The following is a 22,381-nucleotide window of genomic DNA, read 5'->3' as shown; positions in this document are numbered from 1 at the left end:
GTTTATATTATAATGCTTTCAACTTCAACCTTTCAGTTACCATGAGTAACCATTCAAAATAATAATTTAATTTTATTGATTAAATCATGACATAACAAACTATTAAATGCCTATTTTTGTTCTCACAATTTAACGGTCATAAATTTTTCTGTTTTTTAATTCAAACATGAGAGGAATACAAATGAATCTGCAATTCTCTGAGGGTCAACTTGGGAAAATGAGGCAATTTTAGATTGACTTTCCAAAGTGAATTAGTTGGGTGGACAAGAAAGCAAGGAAGAAGGGGTAAAGATATACTAATATTAGTAATAATTAACTGAATGTGAAGGGGTATAGATATATCAATATGCATGATTATATGTTTTGTTTGATGAATTTAGTCTGATTCATTGTTTATATCTATATAATTCTGAGGCACTTGATATTTTATTGCCACATAGGATCTCAGAAGCTCTATAATTGCTACAAGTGTCTGCATGTTATTGGTTTAAGCTATTTGGTATTATTAATAACAGATATCTATATAACAAGATACATTCAATGTTTGTTGGATGTGTTTAATTAGATAAATACACTTCACATTCACATTAAATGTTTTATGATTATATGTTTTATAATTAAAATTTAGTTTTATGATTATACGTTTTGTTCGATGAATTTATTTTAATTCATTGTTTTTGTTTAATTGAATGTGAAGGCTAGGGGTAAAGATATGTTAATATTAGTAATAATTAACTGAATGTGAAGGGGTACAGATATATTAATATTAGAATTAATTAATAATAATAATTCATATGCATGATTATATGTTTTGTTTGATGAATTTAGTTTAATTCATTGTTTTTGTTTAATTGAATGTGAAGGGGTAAAGATATATTAATATTAATACTAATTAATTGAATGTGAAAGGGTACATAAATATTAATATTAATTAATATTCATGAATGAATGAATGTGAATATTAATGGATTGATAAGGTATTATTTTAAATTTCATGAATGTGAAAAGATAGGTTGTATCAGTTAAATGACTCATTACTTTGAACCATATATATATGTTGATATATTAACAGTTTGTTATATGATTTATCTGAATTGTATCAAGTATCTTAATTTTAATTTCAATGCTAATGTTAATATTTACTTGATATATATGAATGTGAAATGACATATTTTTTACCATTCATGGATTCGAACAGGTAGTTTGTATTAAAAGCATAATTCATTAAATTGAAACTATGTATATGTCTATTATGTGTTGATTTTTTGTGCGGTTTATCACAACAAATAGAGTGTTTATGCTGAATTTATATAGTTATATAATTTCTCCTGGATCATAATATTTGTTCACGTTGCTTAAAATTACGTGGTGTCAAAGTTATTGTATTAATTTGTCTATTTACAATAACTATAATTGTAAGTTTTCTTAATGTCTAAATGCAGTTGAAATTTTTTTTTCTTGGTGCTTTTATGCAACCAAACTAAATTTAGTAACCCATTATTTTCTTTAAGTATAAACTCAAACTTCTTGCAGAAAGAGTTTTTCAAATATAAATTTTTAAGTTTTTAGTGAACTTTTGCGTAGAACTTAACTTTGGATTAAAACATATGCGGATGTTTGACAAATTCTTGGATATTCATATTCATATTTGGCTAATTTGACTAACCTCTTGACTTGAGGACAAACTAAGCTCCAGTATCAAGCTCCTTGGAGAATCAATGATGCTTGTTTCATTATTAGTTTTTGATATATTCATGGAACTTGGAACTACAGTTCCCATCTTTCTCTTTGTATTCGACTAAGAGTTGTTCCACCTACAACAACAACCTATACACCACCTGTTGAGCAACCAGAAGTGATCATTCCAAGTGTAGCCAGCCATTGCCTCACTAATAGGTGCTTACTTTAAACTATTGTTTGTTTATGAAATTTCATATTATTACTGATTTATTTCTGAACGTAAATTGATTCAGTTTTGATTTCTTTATTATGCAGCCAACATTCGGCAATGATGGTCACAGTGAGCATTGATGAGGGTGACATTCGGAATAATTTAATGAACACTTCTTTTTTGGCGTAGACACAGTATGAACTATATATATATATATGTGTGTGTGTGTGTGTGTGTGTGTGTGTGTGTGTGTGTGTGTGTGTGTGTGTGACCATTTATTTTGTTTTTATGTGTCTTATAAACAATGTTATATTGCAAAGTGTTTATCAATGAAGCATATTTTATTATCAAAATGTTACAAACTTACATTCTTAGATAGGTTATACATGTTTTTGTTATGGACTCTGTAGCCAGTAATAGTTTGTATTTTGTGGCGAATAGAGTTTATGTTGGATGATGAAGGATAACAAGTTTTATTTTATTTTATTTTTGCTCATTTCATGGTGCTGGGTAGCCTCTTAAAATGGTGAAAGATTAACTGTTGGACCTCAAAGAAATGGTTATATTCCATGCAGGAACTACTAATTTTAAGAAGGGTAAAATTGTCATTTCAATTATATTATTATGTACCAAATTGTTGTAAGAAAAGTGTTACAACTCTTCTTTTGCTTTGAAAAGGGAATATATTCTATCACTAAAATGTTCTAGNTGAACGTAAATTGATTCAGTTTTGATTCCTTTATTATGCAGCCAACCTTTGGCAATGATGGTCACAGTGAGTATTGATGGGGGTGACATTCGGAATAATTTAATGAATACTTCTTTTTTGGCTTAGACACAGTATGAACTATATATATATATATATTGTCCATTTATTTTGTTTTTCTGTGTCTTATAAACAATGTTATATTGCAAAGTGTTTATCAATAAAACATATTTTATTATCAAAAAGTTGCAAACTTACATTCTTAGATAGGTTATACATGTTTTTGTTGTGGACTCTGTAGCCAGTAATAGTTTGTGTTTTGTGGCGAATAGAGTTTGTGTTGGATGATGAAGGATGACAAGTTTTATTTTATTTTATTTTATTTTTGCTCATTTCATGGTGCTGGGTAGCCTCTTAAAATGGTGAAAGATTAACTGTTGGACCTCAAAGCAATGGTTATATTCCATGCAGGAACTACTAATTTTAAGAAGGGCAAAAATGTCATTTCAATTATATTATTATGTACCAAATTGTTGTAAGAAAAGTGTTGCAACTCTTCTTTTGCTTTGAAAATGGAATATATCCTATCACTAAAATGTTCCAGTATTATTTTGTTCTTCAATTAATTAATTTAAATTCAATTAATTCAATTCCCGCTGAATTACAAACTGACATTTTCAATCTTCCATCACTTGCATTTTATCAAATTAAAAGAGGAATGTGAAAGATCTGTACTGCATACATTAATTGAATGCATGTGAATCATCCCTATTTTATCAACACCAATAAGCAGTAAACACAGGGACCAATTAAACATAAAAACCCAATTAAAAAAAAAAAAGAATAATAACAATGTTCTATTATAATCAATATTTGTCATATTTTTTTTTATGAAACAATAATGGTTTACAATTTTTTAAAATATAAAAATTTGATAATAAAATAAAAATAAAATAATAAATAAAATCATATAACACGCGGACGTGCCATCTAGTTTTTATACATATAAGATAGTCTCATCACCTCATTTTACTGAGGTGATAAGACCATTTGAAGACATAATGACGCGTGATGAAATATGGAATGCTGAGATTATGACTTAATTTCAGGTACATGATTCCAGCAGTCTCATTACATGATTTCAGCAATTACATTTCCCTAAATTCCTCCCTAATTTTATGTAATTACAATTAATTGTATTTCCTTTATTATTTCCACACTCTTGTATAAATTGGAGGTTGTACAACGCTTAGACATACATAAAATATATAATACTCAGGCTTCAGTCCTGCCACTCTTGCCGTCTCAAACGCTGACAACATGTTTAATTATCACATATTCAAAAAAAAATTCTCCTTCATTCCAGCATCACCATGATTAAAAAATAACTATTTATTGTCATTAATAATTGATGCATTTATTTAATTGGATAGTCTCATCAGTCATCACGTTAGTATAGTGAGGTGGTGGGACTTCCCTGTGTAAGTATTTCTCGACTTCACACATGTAATGCATGAGTTTAGGCAAAGAAAAGTAAAATATGTGCCTTTCGTTATATGTAGATTAATTCTTAAACTAACCAAAACCAAAACTAAAATTAAACATAGAAGTTGTTTCATCGGGTCCTAATTCAACACGTATTGATGTAAAATATCTACGGAAAAGAATGAAACTGTTGAGGAACATAAAAAAAAGAAAAAAAAAAGAGATTAAATAAAATGTCAGCCCTGGTAAACCCAAAAAAAAAAAAAGTGACAAAATTAGAGAAATGCATGCCTTTTATGAATTCATAACCTTAATATATACATATACAATGCTATATATCAGCTTCAAACGATTACGAAATAATAATAATAATAACAACAACAAAGCGCAACCAAAAGGATGAATTTCTCTGAAACCAACACCAATTCAATTACTTTCTACGTCTATTCAAACCTCAGTTAGAATTTTACTCAGCGATCAGTTTTACAGGATTGGAAAATAATACGAGCACATTTAGCAGATTATATTTAACAATTAATCCCACCAGTCTAAAATCTAACTCAATTACATCCTAACTGGCTGACGCCCCCAATACACAAAGAGGCGTATACCTCCTTCATATATATACTAATTTTCTGAACCGATCAAACCTAAATGAAAAACTCATTAATGTACAAACACCGCCTTACTAGTGCGAAATCCCCACTCTTTCTCCGAAATTTCAACTCTTTTAACTTAATATCTTACTCTTGGTTTCTATACATTAACTAGAATCCACAAGGCGCGCCCTTAAGTTTTAAGAAAAATAATGGTAATGGCTGCCATGACCCCAATAGCAATAACAACAATAGCAATGAACACACCACAACAAATGCAGCATGAACAACAGGATTTTGCCTTCTCTTTATCATGGCGTTCAACGATCAACGCGTTTTCTGGAGGTGGTACGCGATAAACTTGATCTTTTGGAATCTGAACCACGTAAGTGCCGGACCTCGAGGTGGGGTCATTGGAGTCATGAAGAAATGGTTGATTGGGGTTGACATTTGGATCAGTGGCAGTCGGGAGCCGCTCCGCCATGATAAGATGCGGAGCGGTGGTAGAGACAAGACAAGAGGAGAGGTTAGTATCTTTGAAATTCGATAATGGAGGTTGCTTTGCATGAATAAGAAAAAAAAATGATAATGGGAGGGTCTGAGAGAGGGAGTGGGAACAAAAGTCAGTTGATTTTCTAGTGAAAAACAAAAAGATAAGATTTAGTTTTAAATTCATTAACTATTTTTGGAAGTTGTTTATACAGTTTACGGGGTCAATTTATTAACCTTTAATTAAAAACCTTAACAACAATGCAATGTGCTATTATGGGCCTCTGGTTTTAGACGTCATGTCGCATTCAACTTTACGTTGGCGGTCTGACCAAGACATTGAACCAACCATAACATCACACTGTTCTTAGAATAAACGACTTTTTCCCTGCCAAGGCTTGCTTCAACAACGCTTTTACACCCAAAAAATTTCAAAATACTAATTTATTACCCAAAATTTATATTCTATTATTATCCAAAATACACATCCTTTAGGATTTGTGATCTGACGACGAGCGGAGAGCAAACTTGGTCTAAGTTACTGGGGCTTTTGAAGAGGAAAGGTTGGTGAGTCTTTTGGGGGTGATAGATTGGATTTTAGTGGTCGGAATATGACTCGGAAGAGGCAAATGTATATTCCATAAATTGCTCGATAGTCGGTGATTGGTAAGGTTGACAGAAACAAGATTTGAGGGTTAGTGATGATCAAGGAAGAAAATGGTGATGGTGTGGGGTCGCAACATTATCGGAATTGGCCAGTGAGTGCGCTCCCGCCAACTCCGCTAATTGCTGTCAATCGCTAGCCAATTCAGACATTGTTCCGACCCCACACCACCACTAGTCTCTTCCCTGATCGTTATTCACCAAAACCATTCAAACCTTGCTCCCATTGACCTTGCCAGTCGCCAGTAATCGAGCAATTTATAGAACATGCAATCGCCCTTCCCAAGTTAGATTTATACCAATCTTGACTACTAAAATCTAATTTGTCATCACCAAAAGACTCAATAGCATCCTTTCTTCAAAAGCTCTAACAATCTGGATTAAGTTTGCTCTCCGTTTGCTACCGAATCAAAAAGGGTGTTATGGGTAGTAAATGGAATATAAACTTTGGATAGTAAATTGATATTTTGAAAATTTTTAGGTGGGAAAGTAATTAAGGCAAACCTTAGGTGGGAAAAAGTCGTTTACTCTTGTTCTTATCTAGACATGAGACCGACCAAAGCATTACTGTCCGTTTTGAGACAGGCCAATACCAATATTACCTTATTTATGTTGTAAATCACTTATCATATAAATTGTTCCTTTGATTTTTCGTCCAATCGACATCTCATTGAATAGAACAGTCTACTGAAACAGCTACAACTTGTTGAATGGTTATGCGGTTGGGCGTCCAAACAGGGGAGAACACGAGTGAATTGACAGAGCCATTATGAGTTACGTTGATCAAATGCGTTGATAGAGTCAAATTCAAAATGTCTCCATCTCAAGCTGAGGTGTATAATACTATAATGGATAGCTTATATCTAAGTTTCTATTAAATATTCTGACTAATATGGAATGCCGAATTTGACAATATCTTTCATTGATGCTAATATTTTAACAAACGGATTTATGCATCTATTAAAATTTTAAGTTAATCAATTCATTAAAGAATTCCAAAGTACTCCCCCTCATGAGCCATGACCTCTCTATGCATGGAAATAAAAATGGCATGAGTTTACTCTTATACCTATCAATATCAATTATCATGGATTAGGCTTGACAACATTATTAAACCTAACTCAATAATCTCACTTGCATAAATGATTAAACACGACCTTCCCATTCTTATAAAATACGCTCGTAAAAGATTTCCTCTAAAATCATTAAACATTTTTTAAAACAAAAACTTAATCTCACAGCTGGCCTTGAGTTTGTGTTATTACAGTTTCAAATCTGATAACAAATAGTACCGTTGCATTAATTCCAAAGCCGGCACTCTTAAGTGTGGGCCCCATGCTGCTCATGTCAACGGTCAAATGTACAATCTTTTAATGCACAACACCCATTCCTTTATCTTTCATTCACTCAATTTATTTGCCATTAAAAGGCAGAGACACAGAGCTTACCCAGTTTACAAACACCCAAAATCCTAAATGATCGACTGTAAAAAAATGGACGGCTTTGATCAACTCCCGGACTCCCTCATCCTTCTCATCTTCAACTCAGTCTCCGACATCAAGTCCCTGATCCGTTGCCGTGCCGTCTCAAAACGTTTCAACTCAATAGTCCCGCAAACCGAATCCCTCTCGTTAACAGTCGACCGAGTCATCTCGCCCGAGTCGGAATCCGATTCACTCCTCGTTACCTTCCTTAAAATCTTCTTTAAGTCCCTCAACGACCTTCTATCCACCTCAATCAAACCCCACAATCCGACCCGAACCCTAGTCCAGAACTCACCTGCCCAAATTTTAACAAAGTTCGATCGAGTGAGGAATCTTCGGATTGAGTTACCCGCCGGTGATCTAACTTTAGACAAAGGCGTATCTGTGAAATGGAGAGCTGAGTTCGGTAGAAGTTTAAAGAGTTGCGTGATTATCGGGTTCAAGTCGGCTTCAACAACAGCTAGCGAAAATCCCGGAGAAGGGGCTGAGATTGACATTGTGGGAGGATTAAAGACGAGAGTGATGTGGACAATAAGCGCGTTAATCGTGGCTTCCGCCAAACACTTTATGTTGGAAGACGTGGTTAGACAGCATGAAGAGATGGAGAGTTTAGTTTTAATTGATAGAGAAGGGGAGGGTACAGTGGTGATGGATAAGGAAGGGATGAGAGAGTGTAGGTTAGGAGGGGCGCATGTTAGCGAAGGGCAGTGGGACAGGAGTCGGACGATGGTGCCGAGTGTGAAAATGCGGATGAGGCACGAGCCAAAGCTGATGCTGAAGGCTGGGGTTTGGGTGGAGGGTGCCACCCTGGTGGTTGTTAGGCCTAGTGAGGGGAAAGACGACGTGGATGATGGTGAACTAGCACTGGGGGCGTTTGGTGATGGGATATATAGAGAAGCTGTGCAAGAATTGCTTAAGAGTAGGAGTTATATGTTAGAAATGAACTCGTTTTGATGTTGAACGAGTTGAGGTTTGATTTAGTTTGGTTGGGTTTTCCTTTTGTTTTCGTAATTTGTAACAACAGTTTGATTGTAATTTGTGTGTAAATAATTTGGTTCAATATCATAAATTTCTGAAACAAGGAATTCCAAGTTCTGTTATGAGCACTTGTATGAATACATGTTAATTCCTACAACTTCGTCTTAACAGTAGTAGTTATTGGCCTAAGAAAACTTCATTCAACATCCAATTCATGTAGCAGAGAATTTCATAACCAAGAATTCAAAGCCCGGTGATATCCATGGGCATACTTGATTACTTACTGCATCTGAAATGAAAGGTTTCAATATCCTAACTGGGTGATTAACTTGTCTTGAAGATTTTTGAATGTTGAAAAGTTTATTCAATGCACCTATACAATCTGGCAAAATGAGGGTTTGGCAGACATACTGGAGATAGAATGATAGAAGATGACCCTCCATTCTACACATACTAAAACGTTTAATGAAAGTAAATTGTGGAATCGATTCTTGGAAGAGCTGCAGAAGAGAAAAAACTGGAAAACACATGAAAGAAACAAATCTCGAAAAACAACAGAATTCACAACTCCAGCGAACAAAAATGATCGTTTTTCACATTCTACACCACAAAAATGAAATTTTCTATTTTTTCTTTTTAAATTACAGCTGCTTCAACACATTTCTTATAATTTATGGGTGATCTAAGTCCGTACTGGGTCTCAAATCTGTGGTAGATAATAGAATACAAACTTGGGGGCATATCATCTAGAATCTTTTTTATTTTTTATTTTTTTATCATCTAGAAATAGAATCTTGAAGGCACAAACATTGCTAAGTGGCTTGGCAAAATTTTCACATGTCAAATTATGAACTAATTAAGAAAAAAAATAAATAAATAAAAGCCACCAGCAGATTCAAATTGAGGTACAAATCATCAAGGATAAATTTCGTTTCCTGTATAGTTTGAAGCATCCTTTCAGCAAAAAATTTCCTCCATTCGGAACATTTAAGCCAGAGTACACAATACTTTGAATGTAGTTTCAGTGACTTAAAGTACTCTAGAAAGAATATACAACAAATTGTTCTTTGGTTTTGAACATACAACAAAAGGTGGCGGCAGTGAGTGCAGATATTGAATATTAAGACAACAATTCCCAATTTATTTAACTTTGATGCACTAACTAGGTTCAATCAACAAAAAACAAGTAAAATTTAAACTTTATCCTCAATTTAACACCACAGAAAACAACAAATAAATAAAAAGATATGATTCATTGGAGCAAAATAGTAACACCTACATATCAATCAGCCCTCAGAACATCCTAAGATCAAATTTAGATCTTTATTACAATTCATAGTTTTGATGTCTTCTAACCAAAAATACATTAGTTTTCCAAGTTCATCAGAATAAGGAAGCACATATTTCTGTATGAACTTCGTTTCACATGTCATAAAAATGGTAACCAAACTGATTTCCTTCTGAATTAAATTCTTACTTGTCAGTAAGTCAAAAACTTCTAGCCGAGGTTTTAATCTGTGCTCAATGCTGCATAGAAGGAGTACAGGGTTGTCAGCGATAAGTGAAATATCCACGTTCCCTCTTTGAAGCAGCAATTTGGTTATCCCTTCAATCTTCTTCTCAGATGTTGAAAATACTTGGGGTGTGCTCCTGAATATTGAAAGAATATGATCATCACTGTATCCCAATCTCTTGAAAAGATTCACCTTTCGCTCCCAAAGCTCCTTATTCATCGAACTTATTACTCGAATAGCAGGAAGATACGTCCTAGATTTCCTATCAAATCCCATTTCTTCAACTCTTTTAACAAAATTCCTAATGCCATCAGGCTTATGGAGAAAAAGTTTGGGGAAACTACATATGAATCTAACAATCTGCGAACTGGCAATTCCACAACCCTTCAAAATTTCTATATTAGGTATCAGAGTCTTCTCCAAATCCAATTTCAGAAACCACCCACCTCTCTTTATAATCTTACCAAAATCAGCATTGGATCCTAAAACACTCTTCAACACCGAAATTGATGGTAGAATTACCTTCTTCACACTTCTCGTTAAAAACCAGGGATCAGCAGTTAATATTTCAACAATATCCGTTGATGACAAACCCAAGTCTTGCAAAATCTTGATCTTGGGCTTAATAGTACGATCAAGACTGGAAGAGAGGATCTTAGGTGTTCTTCTAACGATTATCTCAATACGGGTATCGGAGAAACCACTTTCTTTGAGAAATGACAGTATAGAATCCAACTTTTCAGGATTTTTAAGGTGAGTTTGGAGATATGAGACTTTTAAGGCCGCTTCAGGAGAGAAACTGTGCTGATTGATTAAGTAATCAGCCAAGGAAATTTTAGATTTTGACCTAGACGAAGAAGTAGAGAAGAAATGGAGCGAAATTGAGTATGTAATCGGTGGTTTTCGGACGTGCAGAGAGTTCTTCAAGTAAAGTGATATTAGGGTTTTGCAAATAAAGGGATTCATCATGTGAGGACTTTTAAGAAGTTTTAGCAGTTGTTTAGCACATCAATAATGTAAAGTAAAAAGAAACAAAGCTTGCCTGTTATTCTGAAATGGAAAGATTCGGACGGAAACCAGGCAGTCGTCTCAGCCGAACGAGGTTCCTGACTTCCTGTAATGATGAGTGATAGGTTTAGGGTTTAAGCACTCAAATTTGGAAATTAGGGATCTGAGCTTTCTTCACTCTTCAGTTCTCCTTTCATTTGTGTGGGCGGGAATGGGCTCCATGTTAAGATATCTTAACCCGATATGCTATGGGTTCGGATCCATATCCAGCCCAAAGTTTAATTGAAAGTAACCTAAACCAAAGCTTGAACCGTTTGTTTCATTATTATATTTAACTTTTGTAATCTGATTTTTTAAATAAGCATTTGGCTCATTATTCAGGAAATCAGATTTTAGAAATTTGATTCCTGACTTCTGATTATGCAGGCGGCGGTGCAGACTTTTTTTATTTTATTTTTCCTTCTTTCCTCATTTTTCCCCTTCTTCTTCAGTTTTCTTCCACGGGTCCACCTTCATATATCACTTCCATCTTCTACTTCAAAGATCACAACCACCGTCCACCGCCACAGTTTACTCTTATTTTCTTTCCTTCGTTCTTCTTTTTTCTCCTTCTCCAGTTTGGCATCCACCTTCTTCTTCAAAGATCGGAAACTTGTGACGGCAGTTTACTTTTTTTTTATTTTCCTTCTTTCTTCTCCTTCTTCTTCAGCTTATCTACGGCTTCCAGCCTTCCACCCTATACCACGGCTTCCACATTATTCTTCAAAGATCAGAACCACCGCTACCCTCTTCCACATTTCTTCTTCAAAAATTACAGACGCACCGCCACCCTCTTCCATGTTACAACCACCATAACACTCTCTTCCACCTGCATTACAAAACACATTCTTCCGCTGACTCAAGAAACACCACCATCTTTTGGTTTCCTCCGACAAAGCAAGGCCAGCAGGTACGACCACGATCACCAACCACCATTTTCGGGTTCTTCGGACCACCTTGGGCCACCCTGCTCCAGCCCCAGGCCACCAGTTTAGAGCGCAACCACCGGCGCCCAGAACTGGAGATCCGCCACCATCTCGGTTTCCTCATCCAACCCGAGCCCACCATCCTTTTTAACCACCGTCGGCGCACCTTTTGTGGTGAAGTTCACCTATCGTCGGCCACCCTCCTCCAACCCGAGGCCACCATCTTCCGATTGCCACCATCGGTGCACATTTCCCAGTGACGTTCACCCACCGTCGGCCACCCACCTCCAACCAAGAACCACCAAAGTTCCAAACGGGTTTGGGTTTTTCAAAAGGTAAAAAAAATAAGAAGGGAAGATGAGGGGGGAAACGAACATGATATGAAATACGTGAATTAAATGAAAATCTGAAAGGGGCAATTTGCAGTTAAAAAAAAATTATTTGGAATAGGGGATAAAATGCCTTTCTAAGAGGTAAAGAAATGTGAAAGGGGCAATTTCGTCAATCAAAATTTGCAAAACTGGGTTCGGTTATTTTACCAACAAGTTTCGGCAACACGAAATTTGTAGTTGGGACATCTATTTTTTATTTTAAATTACAACATATTATATTAATTTAATTCGTTCATGTTTTTGTAACATTTGGAAATACTTTAAAAATGATGCTTTTTGAGACTATTAAATCATATCGTTTTCGTTGATTCTGTAGTTAACTCTTACTAATATAAGATATCCATCTATTTTGCAGGTTTGGAGTTGTCGGATGAAGAGATGTGTTTGTAATGAAAGTGTCACCTCGTAGGATTCAGTACTATTATAGGCAAAGGAGGTAGTTTCAACGTTTTTACATACTTCGAGTCTGTCGTAGATGCTGTTGGTCAACCTTGCCCATATCTTCTCATGTATTGACACCTTCAAGTAGTTTTAGATCAAATGAGGTAACAGTTTCTCTACATTTAGTTTTGAGGGTTTAATTTGCGTATGTGAGTGTTGATGTGTTTGCTTCATTATTACAATGTCTCAATTTTGTTTGTCGTTCCATTGTATTGTTGTTAGATGAGTTATAACGTTAGCTAGTCCGATGAAATGACCTACCAATTTCTGATTCTGTTGTCTGAGCGTGTGAAAAATGCCCATGGTACTGCAATTAAAACGACGGATTACTAGAATATGTTGGTTGATTTGGAACCGTTGGCTTGGAAGAAGCTCGACGTAGGACAATTAGTTTCTAAGTTCTTCTGGTTGAAAAATACTTATAATGCTTGGCGCAAACTTATGCAACACACGAGTTTCTGTTGGGATCATCNAACCTAAACCAAAGCTTGAACCGTTTGTTTCATTATTATATTTAACTTTTGTAATCTGATTTTTTAAATAAGCATTTGGCTCATTATTCAGGAAATCAGATTTTAGAAATTTGATTCCTGACTTCTGATTATGCAGGCGGCGGTGCAGACTTTTTTTATTTTATTTTTCCTTCTTTCCTCATTTTTCCCCTTCTTCTTCAGTTTTCTTCCACGGGTCCACCTTCATATATCACTTCCATCTTCTACTTCAAAGATCACAACCACCGTCCACCGCCACAGTTTACTCTTATTTTCTTTCCTTCGTTCTTCTTTTTTCTCCTTCTCCAGTTTGGCATCCACCTTCTTCTTCAAAGATCGGAAACTTGTGACGGCAGTTTACTTTTTTTTTATTTTCCTTCTTTCTTCTCCTTCTTCTTCAGCTTATCTACGGCTTCCAGCCTTCCACCCTATACCACGGCTTCCACATTATTCTTCAAAGATCAGAACCACCGCTACCCTCTTCCACATTTCTTCTTCAAAAATTACAGACGCACCGCCACCCTCTTCCATGTTACAACCACCATAACACTCTCTTCCACCTGCATTACAAAACACATTCTTCCGCTGACTCAAGAAACACCACCATCTTTTGGTTTCCTCCGACAAAGCAAGGCCAGCAGGTACGACCACGATCACCAACCACCATTTTCGGGTTCTTCGGACCACCTTGGGCCACCCTGCTCCAGCCCCAGGCCACCAGTTTAGAGCGCAACCACCGGCGCCCAGAACTGGAGATCCGCCACCATCTCGGTTTCCTCATCCAACCCGAGCCCACCATCCTTTTTAACCACCGTCGGCGCACCTTTTGTGGTGAAGTTCACCTATCGTCGGCCACCCTCCTCCAACCCGAGGCCACCATCTTCCGATTGCCACCATCGGTGCACATTTCCCAGTGACGTTCACCCACCGTCGGCCACCCACCTCCAACCAAGAACCACCAAAGTTCCAAACGGGTTTGGGTTTTTCAAAAGGTAAAAAAAATAAGAAGGGAAGATGAGGGGGGAAACGAACATGATATGAAATACGTGAATTAAATGAAAATCTGAAAGGGGCAATTTGCAGTTAAAAAAAAATTATTTGGAATAGGGGATAAAATGCCTTTCTAAGAGGTAAAGAAATGTGAAAGGGGCAATTTCGTCAATCAAAATTTGCAAAACTGGGTTCGGTTATTTTACCAACAAGTTTCGGCAACACGAAATTTGTAGTTGGGACATCTATTTTTTATTTTAAATTACAACATATTATATTAATTTAATTCGTTCATGTTTTTGTAACATTTGGAAATACTTTAAAAATGATGCTTTTTGAGACTATTAAATCATATCGTTTTCGTTGATTCTGTAGTTAACTCTTACTAATATAAGATATCCATCTATTTTGCAGGTTTGGAGTTGTCGGATGAAGAGATGTGTTTGTAATGAAAGTGTCACGTTGTAGGATTCAGTACTATTATAGGCAAAAGAGGTAGTTTCAACGTTTTTACATACTTCGAGTCTGTCGTAGATGCTGTTGGTCAACCTTGCCCATATCTTCTCATGTATTGACACCTTCAAGTAGTTTTAGATCAAATGAGGTAACAGTTTCTCTACATTTAGTTTTGAGGGTTTAATTTGCGTATGTGAGTGTTGATGTGTTTGCTTCATTATTACAATGTCTCAATTTTGTTTGTCGTTCCATTGTATTGTTGTTAGATGAGTTATAACGTTAGCTAGTCCGATGAAATGACCTACCAATTTCTGATTCTGTTGTCTGAGCGTGTGAAAAATGCCCATGGTACTGCAATTAAAACGACGGATTACTAGAATATGTTGGTTGATTTGGAACCGTTGGCTTGGAAGAAGCTCGACGTAGGACAATTAGTTTCTAAGTTCTTCTGGTTGAAAAATACTTATAATGCTTGGCGCAAACTTATGCAACACACGAGTTTCTGTTGGGATCATCAGAACCAAACGCCAACCTGTTTCGTAGAGGTTTGGAGAGAATATGTCAAAGTAACTTTTCATATTTGTAATTCATATTAATCTACGACATCGTATGTTTTATGACTTTTTCCTTGACAAACACATATTAATGTATCTTTGTTTTCGTTACCAGCATAACAAATAGGCAGCGCAGTTTTTTCATAAAGGACTTCCGTATAAGTAGTTATATGAGGACATTTTTGAAAAGCAAAGCGCCACTGGAAGATTCGCGTACACATCAACATTCGAACCAGTGGATTCGAACAACAATTCATCTGAACATGGAGCGACTGAGAATGACGACAGTGAGTTTGAACCTGATCCGGATCAAACAACACGAGAAAAACGATTAAACATCTCTGGTCATGGAAGACCTAGGAGGAGGAAGAAGATATCCGACTGGAGAGAAGAACTTGTGGATGTGATTGGCAGACTGACAGACGTACTTGTCGAAAGGAGTAGGGGATTCGGGGCTGGAAATCGTAGTGAAGATGAAGGGGTCGGAGAGAACACCAGTCAATCTGATCCATTTTCCATGTCCATCTGTTTGGACATTTTGACGTCTATGAAAGTTCATACAGATGTTTACATTAAAGTTGTTGATTGCTTATATGATAATCTAGGGTTTAGGGAGGCATTCGTACAAATGCCAATTGAGCATAGGTTAAATTGGGTTTATACTAGGTTTTCGAATTGATTAGGATGAGCATGTTTGTCGTACGTGTAGTCCCACAATTTTGTACTAACTAGTGGGCACTGATCCCTTATATGGTTGTTTTTTTTTATAGCATCTTGATTTAGTTTCGTCGTAATTATGTTTGCTATTGTATGTACTTATACAATGTGCTATTGTTTTAATGTTAGAGCATGTTTCATATAAGTTGGCGATTGGAAGTACAATTAAATATTGAATGTTATATTTTCTTAAGTACCACAAAAATATGAATTGATGATCAATGTTTTGCAAATGTATAGATTTAGATGGCGTCATCTAGGCGTACAACTCCTAATGGAAATGATGCTGATGAAGAAAGGGAAATTCTGGTAGATGTTGTGGTTGCAATGTGCGCAGTTGTCGCGTTAGAAACAGACTTTGGAACACATGGATGGCGATTACGACATATATCCGCATTAACTAGTCACAATAAAATGTTGGAAGTACTTAATGGCCATCCTGACAGAATATTGCGAAGTGTCGCATGGACAAACAATGTTTTAAATACTTATGTTACATTTTGGCACAACAAGGGAGCTTGCGAGACTTTAACAATATGAGTATTGAAGAACAGGTTATGATATTTTTGACAACCATTGGAAAAAACGAGACATACAGTACTATTATGGATGATTTCCAACATTCGGGTGAGACAATTTCTAGATATGTGGGCAAAGTTTGCAACGCAATATGGGGGTTGCAGACAAAGTTTATCAAGGCACCGGACTTTAGTGAAGTTCCAGAGGAAATATCGACAAACCCAAAATATTATCCGTTCTTTAAGGTACTTTTATTATATTATCATTATTATTATTTGTACGTGCTTCAGTTCTTTGTGTTATTTATGTTGACAGTCGGTTGATATTATTGAATGTTATCTTTTGTCCACAGGACTGTATAAGGGCGATTAATGGCACACATGTCGATGCTTGAGTTTCAGTTGAGTTGGCTAATGTCTTCCGGAATTGTAAAAGAACATTGTCGCAGAATGTCATGGTTGTATCCAACTTCAAGATGATGTTCACTTATGTCGTCATTGGTTGGGAAGGATCTGCCCACGACTCAAAGGTTTTAAATTTGGTTCTTGATGATCCTAATTATGGATTCACGCATCCCCACAAGATACAACTAGCTTCTTTACGGATTATAGTATATTTGCTCTGTTTTTTTGGATTAAAATATCAAATAACATGTGTCAGTTGATTACAGGTAAATACTATTTTGTTGATGCGGGTTATGCAAATAGAGGGGGGTTCCTTGCCCCTTATAAACGAGTTCCTTACCATCTACATGATCGTCGTCGTAACCAAAATGATCCACAGACGTTGTTTAACTACAGGCATGCATCACTCTGTAATATTGTTGAGAGAACCTTTGGTGTTCTAAAGAAAAGATTCTGGATTCTTGATGGAATGAATAATTACCTGTTAGAGAAACAAGCTCGGATTGTTTGGCATGTTGTGTACTTCATAATTTTATTAGAAGGTACAATATGTAGGATGAAATCTTTGAACAGTATACTGCGGAAGCATATTTGCATGACCAAAACAGGGTAGCTAATGAAGGAAATGGGGAGGGATCGAGTCAACCACAGCAACGTATTATTGACGACATGGCGCATGTGCGGGATAACATAACGACTAAAATATAGGAACAACATATGACCAATGTCGTAGTTGTTAATGGAGTATAATTGTATAAATGATTCTAAAGGTTGACAATCAGTGGCTTTGTCAGAGATGTATTAATGTAATGTTTTTAAACGATGTATTAGTACTTGAAATTAATAGTTCCAAATTTGTCTTGAAGTTAGTGATTACGAAATTACCAATTAAATATTTAATAATATTAAAACGTTAATTGGTAAGTTTTTACTGTATAATAATAAAAATTAATTTAACAAAAAGCAACAAAGAATTCTATCAATAAATCCTTTATAAAAAAATATACCAAATATTTTTTCTACAATTTATTCAACTTTATATGTTATCCTAAATACTTTATCAAACATCAAATCATATTTTCGTAATAATAACTCAGTTAAATACTCTACCAAACACTTTTTTTTTCAAATCATATTCTTAAAATAATAATCCTATTCAACTTTATAATAATATTTTAAAAATATTACTCAAAATAATTAAACAAACGCGCCAAGCTATTTATATCAAAACATGTGGTTGTCAATAGAAAAATGATTAAAATTTTTAAGAAACCTTAAAATTAAAATAATTTCCATTCAACGAACCAAAACAAATTACAAAATCTCACTATTCTGGTACTATACATGTGTTTGTTAATAACAACTTCTTTTACGTTTAAAACCACGAACACAGTATTCTAAATTGAAAATTGCATACGCATAATAATTTAACGATAACATAGGTTTAAGTTTAGAAACTTTCACTACAAAATCGAGCGTTCAATTCAACATTGGAATAAAACCAAGGATTCAAAACATGACTACCACTGCCTCTCTCCTTGTGGAGTTATGAATAAGATGATGACATTACGAGTCTATTTATAGATTTTTAGGTAAAACATAAGAGGTAAACTACAAATATTGAACCACCATTGAGTTATCGAATGGTCAACTAAGACTTTTAAGTGTATTATTTAAAATGTTTTGAATTCGATCCATCTCGACCTCTAATGAGGGTGTCCACTGGACATTATGGCTCGATCAAAAACTAATAGAAATGTCAAAGTGTTTTTCCTTGTTTTTTAGGCAATAAAGAAAAGAGACTTGAAAAATTGTGAACATGAACTCAGGCTGGCAATTTTAATTTCACTAGCAATAACAAAATCATCAAAAGATCATGTTTCGATATCAATTAAATTTTTGATAAAAAATACATAAATTCATTAATAATGAGTCCTCACTAGAGGGGATAATTCCCCAACTTCATCAGAATGGGGAAGCCCATACTTCTCTAGGAAAATCTTTTTAGAAATCGTATACAAATTGAAGTTAATTTAGTTTTCCTCCTAAGCAAATTCTTACTTTCCAGAATGTCAAAAACCCTTGGCCCAGGTTTTAGCCTTCGCTCAACGTTGCAAATAAGCAGCCATGGGTTGTTAACTATAACAGATATATCCAAGTTTCCTCTACTAAGCATCACCTCTGTTACCTCTCTAATCTTCCTCTTCGATATGACAAAGGTCTGAGGTGACCTCCTAAAAGCAGAAACAATACCATCTTCTTTAAGGGGGTGTTTGTCTAAGCTTATAAGCTGGTCAAACTTGCTTATAAGCTCTAAATTTTAGCTGACCCGTTTGTTTATAACTTTTTGAGCTTATAAGTCGAGCTTATAAGCCAAAAAAAATAAGTTGGGGGAGAGGTACTTTTTTTTTTTTTTTGCTTATAAGCTAGTTTGACCAAGTATATTACCATCTTATCCTTATTTAATTTTAAAATTCCATAGTATACCCTTGTTTTTATATTTGAAATAAGTCATATTACTATCTGTTTGTATTCTGTGAAGCAAAAATCTCCTTCCACAAAGGGTTTAGGGTTCACTGCTCTCTCTTCATCAAGGTAAATAATTTTTTTTTTTTTTTAAATTTGAGATTTTGTTCTTGTAATTTTCTAGTTTAATGGTGGAATTTAGGGTTTAGAGCATTTTGTTTAATTTAATATATTGTTGTCTCTGTTCCCTTGTGTGATTTTTGCTGTGGTTTGATATGACCTATTTGCTTGATTTTGAGTTGGACGTTGAACTCTCTGGGTTTCATTAGCTTTAAGCCTTTAACAGTATTCTCAATCAGCTTAGATGTTTTGTCAATAGGAGGTCGTCGAAGAAATTCTATCACGGAATACATAAAATAAGAAGAAAAAGAGTATTAATGTATAATTAATGCACCAAGTCCTTGCTGATACCCATTGAGTAATTTGATTCCTGCAGCACCCAATTCCTCAAGCTTTGTGGGCCTATAATAGTACAGTCAATGAATCATGTGATTAAAACCGCAATAATTGACAAGAAAGAGTAGTAGTCCCCTGTTCCTTATTACTATTTCGCCTATTTTCTTCATCTGTTGTCTCTATAAGTAATGCTTATATTCTATTACAAATAATATAATATTTTGAGCAGTAGTCCCCTATTCCTCATTACTATTTCGCCTATTTTCTTCATCTGTTGTCTCTATCAATAACCCATTTGCTTGATTTTGACTTGCACGTTGAAGTGAAGGTTTTAGAGTTTAATTGAGCTGAAATAATGCTTTTTAAGTGTTGAAATTTTGTGATTTTGTTGTTATTTATTCTTCAAAGTTTTGAATTTTTGATGAATTTGATATATTATTTTCTATTATGCTGTTGAACATGGATTGATATAGTTTTATGATCAAGTGTGGGCATGTCCACTAGAAACAATCCAATTGGGACCATTTTTTCTTGATATTTGATTCAACATTTGATTCAATATTCTTTCAATCTAAAATTCTAGATGGATAAAAGTACAACAAAAGTAACACAATCTCAAGTATCAGCGAAATGGGATGACATGCTCCACCTTAATTTTATTGAACTTTGCGAAGAAGAAATTAGAAAAGGAAATCGACCAAATTGTCATTTATCTTCTATTGGATGGAACAATTTGATCAAGGCATTCAATGAAAGGACTGGTATTAATTATAATAGAAAACAGATGAGAAATCATTGGGATGCCATGAAAAAAGATTGGACTCTTTTCAAGCAATTGATGCGAGCGGAGACAGGTTTAGGTTGGGATGATGTGAGAAAAACAATTATTGCTGATGACGAATGGTGGAATGATAAAATAAAGGTAGTTACAACTTTTTTTTTTTATGTATGTTTACTTTTAATTGATATTAATTGTTTGAAATGTCACTAATTTTCTAAATTAACAACATTGCAGGTGAATAAAGAGTATAAGAAATTTAAAAACAAGGATTTGTCATTAATATGGTACCGCTATGATGCTTTATTTTTTGATATTACTGCCACTGGTGATCGAGCATGGGCACCTAGCCAAATTGATGACCTCAACATTGAAAATGAATTTGCGGGTGAATCATTAGGGATGAGTGAAAATAGAGATGAAGAAATTGATGTTGATTTTGAAAGGGATGATGACAATGATGTGGTAGGAAGAAATATAGAAGAATTTGAACATGTCCCCATCAAATTCCCATCTTCATCTCTTAATAAAAGAAAAATTGGAGGAACCAATAACAATATGAAGAAAGGGAAAAGCTCGGTTGCATCATCATTGAAAGAGAATATAGATTCTCTTATTGCTATGCTTAGTGATAAGAGTACTACCGAATCTTCTAGTTCGTTGCAACATGAACCAACAATAACAGAATGTATGGATATGCTAAAGAAGATGCCTGGAATTGAAGTATCGAGTCCTCTTTATTTTTATGCCTCTAACCTCTTTACTAAGAAAGATATGAGAGAGGTCTTTTTTTGTCATGATGATAATGAAGTTCGTTTGAATTGGCTGAAGTATAACTACATGAAGTCAGAGGAAAAGAGTCCATAGTCATTTCTTTTATGTCTTATCCTTAGGATTCTTTGTTCATTTCATTTTTATTTTTATTAATGTTGTGTTTCAAACAAAGTAACTTGTTTGTTGAATGATAAATTTGTTTGGATAATTGTGATGAGTGACCATTGCAATGAATATATTTGTTATTATTTTCTATTTTTTGTTATTGAAGACATATACTTGACTATTATTTTTTCATTTTTTAGTTTAATGGAGCCGTGGGATATTTCAAATTTGGTTTCTACTGATTACAATTTTGTGGTTGATGGCCATGACGATAAAGAGGATGAATTACAAGCTTTGGTGAGTCAATGGGAAGAACAAAATCGTAGTTGGATGACTATTTGTGAAATCACAGTTAAGTGCATTATTTTATATTATATAAATTACATTGATAAAATCCCATGTCGTACTTCTATAAGAACTGGTCACATGTTGATCCAAGAAATATTGGAAGGGAATGAAAATCGTTGTTATCAAGATTTTCGCTTGACAAAATGTAAGTGGGTGTTGTCCTAAGCTTTAAGCTGGTCAAACTTGCTTATAAGCTCTAAATTTTAGCTGACCGCTTTGTTATAACTTTTTGAGCTTATAAGTCGAGCTTATAAGCCAAAAAAAATAAGTTGGGGGAGAGGTACTTTTTTTTTTTTTTGCTTATAAGCTAGTTTGACCAAGTATATTACCATCTTATCCTTATTTAATTTTAAAATTCCATAGTATACCCTTGTTTTTATATTTGAAATAAGTCATATTACTACTGTTTGTATTCTGTGAAGCAAAAATCTCCTTCCACAAAGGGTTTAGTGTTCGTACTGCTAAACTACAAATATTGAACCACCATTGAGTTGTCGAACGGTCAACTAAGACTTTTAAGTGTATTACTTAAAAGGTTTTGAATTCGATCCATCTCGACCTCTAATGAGGGTGTCCACTGGACATTATGGCTCGATCAAAAACTAATAGAAATGTCAAAGTGTTTTTCCTTGTTTTTTAGGCAATAAAGAAAAGAGACTTGAAAAATTGTGAACATGAACTCAGGCTGGCAATTTTAATTTCACTAGCAAT

General features: G+C 34.7%; 3 protein-coding genes across 3 annotated transcripts; 1 reads left to right on the top strand and 2 right to left on the bottom strand.

Moving 5' to 3' along the window:
- Positions 1-4,871: 4,871 nt before the first annotated feature.
- LOC116133457 (NDR1/HIN1-like protein 13) lies at positions 4,872-5,162 on the bottom strand. The gene has a single exon (XM_031419162.1). The coding sequence runs from the start codon at positions 5,160-5,162 to the stop codon at positions 4,872-4,874; it is 291 nt and encodes a 96-aa protein (XP_031275022.1).
- A 2,081-nt stretch (positions 5,163-7,243) lies between these two features.
- LOC116133441 (F-box protein At1g22220-like) lies at positions 7,244-8,427 on the top strand. Its single transcript, XM_031419145.1, has one exon. The coding sequence runs from the start codon at positions 7,306-7,308 to the stop codon at positions 8,266-8,268; it is 963 nt and encodes a 320-aa protein (XP_031275005.1). The 5' UTR covers positions 7,244-7,305; the 3' UTR covers positions 8,269-8,427.
- Positions 8,428-9,578: 1,151 nt separating this feature from the next.
- On the bottom strand, positions 9,579-10,775 carry LOC116133456. The gene has a single exon (XM_031419161.1). The coding sequence runs from the start codon at positions 10,773-10,775 to the stop codon at positions 9,579-9,581; it is 1,197 nt and encodes a 398-aa protein (XP_031275021.1).
- Between the last annotated feature and the right edge of the window lie 11,606 nt (positions 10,776-22,381).

The sequence above is a fragment of the Pistacia vera genome, unplaced genomic scaffold (genome assembly GCF_008641045.1).
Source record: "Pistacia vera cultivar Batoury unplaced genomic scaffold, PisVer_v2 Contig27, whole genome shotgun sequence".
NCBI classification, from domain to species: domain Eukaryota; kingdom Viridiplantae; phylum Streptophyta; class Magnoliopsida; order Sapindales; family Anacardiaceae; genus Pistacia; species Pistacia vera.
Note: the sequence above shows the minus strand (reverse complement) of the source record. Positions and strands in the feature narration are given on the sequence as shown.

Coding starts and splice junctions, on each gene's coding strand:
- LOC116133457 (XM_031419162.1), bottom strand. CDS start 5,162: ATGGCGGAGCGGCTCCCGACTGCCACTGATCCAAATGTCAACCCCAAT.
- LOC116133441 (XM_031419145.1), top strand. CDS start 7,306: ATGATCGACTGTAAAAAAATGGACGGCTTTGATCAACTCCCGGACTCC.
- LOC116133456 (XM_031419161.1), bottom strand. CDS start 10,775: ATGATGAATCCCTTTATTTGCAAAACCCTAATATCACTTTACTTGAAG.